The sequence below is a fragment of the Cebidichthys violaceus genome, unplaced genomic scaffold (assembly GCF_023349555.1).
Source record: "Cebidichthys violaceus isolate CVI_PGR_0920_01 unplaced genomic scaffold, fCebVio1.0.p SCAF_48, whole genome shotgun sequence".
NCBI classification, from domain to species: Eukaryota; Metazoa; Chordata; class Actinopteri; order Perciformes; family Stichaeidae; genus Cebidichthys; species Cebidichthys violaceus.
This window is the reverse complement of record NW_027176683.1, coordinates 1,884,394-1,891,236: the sequence shown is the minus strand read 5'-3', so window position 1 is coordinate 1,891,236 and position 6,843 is coordinate 1,884,394. Positions and strand designations below refer to the sequence as shown.

At 44.2% G+C, this 6,843-nt stretch overlaps 1 protein-coding gene across 2 annotated transcripts in view; it reads right to left on the bottom strand.

Moving 5' to 3' along the window:
- Window positions 1–731: 731 nt before the first annotated feature.
- bnipl (BCL2 interacting protein like) overlaps window positions 732–6,843 on the bottom strand; it is a 6,841-nt gene continuing 729 nt past the window's right edge. Inside the window, exons 1-10 of one of the 2 annotated variants that reach the window (XM_068729947.1) lie at window positions 5,729–5,867; window positions 5,127–5,207; window positions 4,319–4,386; window positions 3,968–4,222; window positions 3,639–3,839; window positions 3,443–3,545; window positions 3,159–3,290; window positions 2,427–2,513; window positions 2,176–2,274; window positions 732–904 (exon numbers count right to left, since the gene is read on the bottom strand). In XM_068729947.1, coding sequence (XP_068586048.1) covers window positions 880–904; window positions 2,176–2,274; window positions 2,427–2,513; window positions 3,159–3,290; window positions 3,443–3,545; window positions 3,639–3,839; window positions 3,968–4,222; window positions 4,319–4,386; window positions 5,127–5,167 — 1,011 coding nt within the window. In that variant the 5' untranslated portion in view covers window positions 5,168–5,207; window positions 5,729–5,867 and the 3' untranslated portion in view covers window positions 732–879. Of the gene's footprint in view, window positions 905–2,175; window positions 2,275–2,426; window positions 2,514–3,158; window positions 3,291–3,442; window positions 3,546–3,638; window positions 3,840–3,967; window positions 4,223–4,318; window positions 4,387–5,126; window positions 5,208–5,728; window positions 5,868–6,843 lie in introns of those variants that run through there. The other variant, XM_068729946.1, reaches the window with a different exon arrangement.

Below are 6,843 nucleotides of genomic sequence, written 5' to 3'. Positions count from 1 at the left end.
TCTTCTTTCTTAAACCTAAAACACATCAGTACAGCATGCTAATGTTAGCATGTCCAGCTAACTAGCTATAAAATTACATTGGGAGGGACTAAACTGACTAGCTGTGGAAAGACCCGCCCCCTTCTCTGCCTCTGATTGGCTATACCATTTCCAGGCGTCTGCTAAATGCTAACGTTAGCTATGATGTTAACCGATGCTAACTTGTAGCCTGAAGCTAGGCTTCCTGGTCCAAAGACACGAACTGTGGATTTTTGGCAGTTTTCACGGTTCACGTTTTGAATTTTTACAACCTGAAGTATATTTTATGGAAGAACATTACTGTGAGGAAAAAATAAAGACCCTGTAAGTCATCATAATGACTTAATATCTCATAATTATGACTTAATATCTCACTATCTCATAACTACGACTTACAGGATCTTTATCCTCACAGTGGCGTTAATGGGCTTCCATAATATTTGAAAGGCCGACATAAAATTCTGAAATATATTTTTAATCTTTAGTGGACAACAGAAGACAAAATGTCAAGTTTCGGGACATTACGGACGCTGTCTTTATTATGAGTAATAATAAAAAAGAAATAAATAAACAAACAACAAACTTCCTTTAGCAGAGTTGAAGAAAGCTTTTATAAAACAAAGAAAGAAAACAAAGACAATTGAGTAAAAAGTGTCAACAGTTGATTATTATTCTTTTAATATATATTTTCCATCAAAATGAATCGAGTCTAATTAAAAATGTTTGATCGATGCTTTTATTACTATTAGTTATGTTGGTTCAACAGGTAAAACACCTGCAGCTTTAACTTACTAGAGATCTAAAGACATATATATAAACCCAGAGTGTTTGTTCTGTCCAGTCTGTCGACCAACGAGATCGTCATCGGTTCAACGTCTGATCGAACCTGAGGGGAGAAAAGTAGACCTTCTGTAGAACTACAGTAGAGTCAGAACTACAATACAACAGAACTACAGTAGAGACAGCAGAACTACAGTAAAGTAAGAGTAGAACTACAGTAGAGACAGTATAACTAACTACAGTAGAGTTAGTAGAACTACAGTAGAGTAAGAGTAGAACTACAATAGAGTAAGAGTAGAGCTACAGTAGAGTAAGAGTATAACTACAGTAGAGACAGTATAACTAACTACAGTAGAGTAACAGTAGAACTACAGTAGAGTAAAAGTAGAGCTACAGTAGAGTAAGAGTAGAAATACAGTAGCGTAACAGTAGAGCTACAGTAGAACTACAGTAGAGTAAGAGTATAACTACAGTAGAGTAAGAGTAGAGCTACAGTAGAGTAACAGTATAACTACAGTAGAGTAAGAGTAGAACTACAGTAGAGACAGTATAACTAACTACAGTAGAGTTAGTAGAACTACAGTAGAGTAAGAGTAGAACTACAATAGAGTAAGAGTAGAGCTACAGTAGAGTAAGAGTATAACTACAGTAGAGACAGTATAACTAACTACAGTAGAGTAACAGTAGAACTACAGTAGAGTAAAAGTAGAGCTACAGTAGAGTAAGAGTAGAAATACAGTAGCGTAACAGTAGAGCTACAGTAGAACTACAGTAGAGTAAGAGTATAACTACAGTAGAGTAAGAGTAGAGCTACAGTAGAGTAACAGTATAACTACAGTAGAGTAAGAGTAGAACTACAGTAGAGTAACAGTATAACTACAGTAGAGCTACAGTAGAGTAAGAGTAGAACTACAGTAGAGCTACAGTAGAGTAACAGTAGAGCTACAGTAGAGTAAGAGTAGAGCTACAGTAGAGTAAGAGTAGAACTACAGTAGAGCAAGAGTAGAATTACAGTAGAGCTACAGTAAACTACAGTAGAGTAAGAGTAGAGCTACAGTAGAGTAAGAGTAGAGCTACAGTAAGCTACAGTAGAGTAAAAGTAGAACTACAGTAGAGCAAGAGTAGAACTACAGTAGAGTAAGAGTAGAACTACAGTAGAGCAAGAGTAGAACTACAGTAGAGCTACAGTAAGCTACAGTAGAGCAAGAGTAGAACTACAGTAGAGCAAGAGTAGAACTACAGTAGAGTAAGAGTAGAACTACAGTAGAGCAAGAGCAGAGCTACAGTAGAGTAACAGTAGAGCTACAGTAGAGTAAGAGTAGAGCTACAGTAGAGTAACAGTAGAGCTACAGTAGAGTAAGAGTAGAGTGTTCTTACTGGCGTATTGCGTCTGGGATCTGTAGTCTTTCTGTTGGGATGAACTGAGACAACTCATGTAGACTTCTGATGAACCGGATCTTAGTGCTGAACTTCTCACTGTGGAGAGAGAGAGAGAGAGAGAGAGAGAGAGAGAGAGAGAGAGAGAGAGAGAGAGAGAGAGAGAGAGAGAGACTCCTTTAGCTGGTTGCTAACACATTAGCTAATAGTAACTGCTGATGTTACTGATTGATTATCAGGTGTGTACAGACCTGATGAAGGGTTTGATCACAGTGAGCAGAGCTTTGATGTACCATGCAGGATGGACGACCAGCAGCCCCTTCAGGTCCTTCTTCAGCCTGGACACACAGACATAGACAGAGAGACAGACAGACAGAGACACAGACAGAGAGACAGACAGACAGACAGACAGACAGAGAGACAGACAGACAGAGACACAGACACACAGACATAGACAGAGAGAGAGACAGACAGACAGAGAGACAGACAGACAGACACAGACACACAGACATAGACAGAGAGAGAGAGAGAGAGAGACAGACAGACAGACAGACAGAGACACAGACATAGACAGAGAGAGAGACAGACAGACAGAGACACAGACAGAGAGACAGACAGACAGACAGACAGACACAGACACATAGACAGAGAGACAGACAGACAGACAGACAGACAGAGACACAGACAGAGAGACAGACAGACAGACACAGACAAACAGACATAGACAGAGAGAGAGACAGACAGACAGACAGAGACACAGACACACAGACATAGACAGAGAGAGAGACAGACAGACAGACAGACCGAGACACAGACACACAGACATAGACAGAGACACAGACAGAGAAACAGACTTAAATACCACCTCCGTCATCATAGAAACCAGGTGTGCTCTCTGACATTTAAAGGATAAGTAAAAAGACGTCTGTGTGAGTGTTTAGCTCCACCCCAATGTGCTGCATCAGTGGGTGAAACCAACGTACCTCCTGTCGATGGAGGCGTAGCACTGGTGGAGCCATTTCATGGAGGGCAGCTTGTTTTTGGGAACCATGGCACACAGACAGACCAGCAGGTAGTTCTCTGACACCATAAGGTCCAGGGTCCCCACAATGTACCTGTAGGAACACACACACACACACACACACACACACACACACACACACACACACACACACACACACACACACACACACACACACACACACATGAGGCTACTCCACTACCCAGCATGCTCCTGGCTGTCAGCATGTGACCTGCGTTACCTCACCTGAACAGGTTGTCCATCACGTAGTCGTAGTTCTCCACCGTGTTCTCCGGCAGGTAGCAGGCGGTGAACAGGACGACGGCGTTCATCTCGTCTCCGTAGTAACCTGACAGCCAATCAAACGCAGAGGGAGGAGTCACAGGTGTGGACAGGTGTGAATATGGACAGACTGTAACGCCAGGTGTGTGTGACCTCTGACCTCCGTGAGACAGGACCTGCAGGTACGGCTCCAGGACGCTCATGTTGACGTGGAACTCATGTCCGGAGACGGAGAACCTCCTCCAGCGGCGCCCCCTGGTGTCCACCTGGTCCAGATCCATCAGACCCTCGGACTGATCCGACGGGCTGCCGGACATGCCCCCGGACACGCCCCCATCCACAACCATCCGGGGGAGGTCATCTGTTCAGAGAGAGAGGTCAGAGGTCAGGGAGAGGTCCGAGGTTGTCTTGTCTGTCCGTCCGTCCGTCCCACTGTCTGTCTGTCTCACTGTCTGTCTCTCTGTCTGTCTGACTGTCCGTCTGTCTCACCCTCCCACTCCAGTTCGTGGTTGAAGTCGGGCAGTGTGCCCGTCTCGCTGCCTGAAGGCGTCTCCAGAGCCTCCAGGTTGATGTCCAGTGACGGCGTCTCCTCCGGCGTCGCCGACAGCGCGGCGGCCGAGAACCCGTCGTTGCTCGGGTCGTGAGAGTCTTTGCGGCTCAACGTGAGGCTGAGTGACGGGGCCACGAGGCGCTTCTTAGCCCCGCCCTCGATGGTTCCTGATAGGGCGAGGCTGGTGGGCGGAGCTGAGGGGGCGGGGCGAGAGGACGGAGTGATGAGAAGAGGCTTCTTTTGACTTTAAATATTCACGTTTCCTGTTTCTTATTTCCTGTTTAGGTCACCTGGTTGCTGCTCGTCTCCCGACGGACTCTCTGCCTCCTCTGGACTCCCAGAATCCTCTGGGAGAGGCCTGGACCAAACAGTGACAGGTTAATCCACACATGAAGACTAAATAGACTAAAAATAGAAAGATTTACTGTTTATAACTAACATACATGACATAATTGATCCTGAAGGTTTTAATTTGAAATAATAATAAATGTCATTTGAACACTTGAACACACATGAAGAAATACCAGCTTCGTTTCTTTCAAATAAGTTATAAATTAGTGATGATAATGACGAGTAAATATGAATCAATATTATCACTAAAGCATTAACAGTAGCATTAAGCTAACGTTATGCTAACAAGATTCAAGTTAATAACAAACAATAAATGTTATTTTATTAGTATTTATATTAAACTCAGTGCTGGAAATAAGACATTCAGATATATTTATAATTTAATTTAATGTAGTAAAGGTTTTCATTATTAATGTCTGCAGCCAATCAGAACGCAGTATTCATGTTTATGTAAAGTATCCCGTTTGTTGATTATTGTTCATGTAGAAAATTCCCTAAATACATTGTTTAAAAACCATAATGTAGAGAAGTGAACATTATGAACATCAGGTGTCTGATAAGAACAATAAACACAAAGTGAGATAAGAAGAACAAACAGCTCTCACTCGCTCTTCATGGACTTCATCATGAAACACTTAATATACTTAACAATAAACACACTAAAAGAACATTATGTGCACAATATGTGTAAAGTGTATTTGTTTTAGTGTTTAATAAAACAAGTCAAGGTTGAGGTTGAGGTCTGACCTCGGGAAGCCGTCGTCCTGCCACTCCTCCCTCAGCTCCATGTCCTGGATGTTGGGGGGACCCGAGGCCCCTACGGGAGCCCTGAAGGGACAAACATAACAATATGAAAATATAAAGTTCTGTTGGCACAGAGGTTAAAATGCAGACTTCAAAACGGTCTAGTAAAATAATAATAAACAGTAATAAAAAGATTAAGTGTCTGAATTCAAATTGTTTAAGAAAAGTACTTTTAATGCAGAAGGCATTCATTATTAGTACATACAACTGTATGTGGACTATTCTATTCCTTAAGTTTGATGTATAACATGTTCAGTAAAATACATCAAATTATACAAGTACAGAACTGGAGTAAATGTACTGAATCAACCAGTAACAGACTCACTAACAGAGTCCTCACAAGACTGTAAAGACACATGTGTCCCCACGACGCCATGAATACCCCTCCCCAACACACACACACACACACACACAACCCCCCCCCCCCCCCCCCCCCAGATCCCTGTGTTCCCTCTCTGAAACCAGACTCCATTCACTTTTCTACCATTTTAAGCTTCTTCCTGGTTCAGCTGTTGAACAAAAGGAGGCAGTCAGGTGACTCTCACCTGTCACCTGTCCACAGGTGACGCTCTTCAGTTCGGCATGCCGTCTGGATCCAGGGAGCAGCTCGTCGTTAAAAATCTGAACCAGATGTGACTGAAGGAACCTGCCCGACTGCTCTGATTCAGGTTGTTCACGGAGACACACCTGAGCAGGTGAGGAGGGGCGGGGCTCTATTGTTCCCTCTGTTTGTTGTTACTGAAGCAGAGGGCAGCTTTATCTGACACACACACACACACACCCTGCAGGTAACCAGGTGTGTGTGTGTGTGTGTGTGTGTGTGTGTGTGTGCTCAGGTCACTGGTTTCCACTGGGAACTGACTGGAAGTCCAGAACGCTCTGTTCTTACCTGTCCAGGTGACGGTTCTTCAGCAGGACCCAGAGGAGGTTCCAGGTCTTCTTGAAGAGGTTCCAGGAAAGTTCAAGTAGGTTCCAAGGGTCTTAAGAGAGGCAGGTAGTTCCAGAAGTACTTGAAGAGGTTCCACAGTTCTTGATAAAACTCCAGGGTTCTTGTGTAGGGCTGAGGGGTTCTTTAGGAGGTTCTAGGACTTCTTGAAGAGGTTCTGGGGTCCTTCAAGGATTTTCAGGGTTCTCGGTGGGTTTTTCCAGGGGTGCCTGAAAATGTTCCAGTAGTGTTTGAAGGGTTCTTTAGGAGGTTCCAGGTCTTCTTGAAGAAGTCCCACAGTTCTTGAAGAGGGTCCAGGGTTCTTATGTGGGGCTGAGGGGTTCTTTAGGAGGTTCTAGGACTCCTTGAAGAGGAGAGCCAACATTGATCATCAAACTGATATTTAATAACCAGCTCTCTCTTTGATGTTTGTGCTAATTTTCAGACGTCAGCGCGTAGCTAACGTCAGCGCGTAGCTAACGTCAGCGCGTAGCTAAAGTCAGCGCATAGCTAAAGTCAGCGCGTAGCCGACGTCAGCGCGTAGCTAAAGTCAGTGCGTAGCTAAAGTCAGCGCGTAGCTAAAGTCAGCGCATAGCTAAAGTCAGCGCGTAGCCGACGTCAGCGCGTAGCTAAAGTCAGCGCGTAGCTAAAGTCAGCACGTAGCTAAAGTCAGCGCATAGCTAAAGTCAGTGCGTAGCCGACGTCAGCGCGTAGCTAACGTCAGTTAACGTCAGC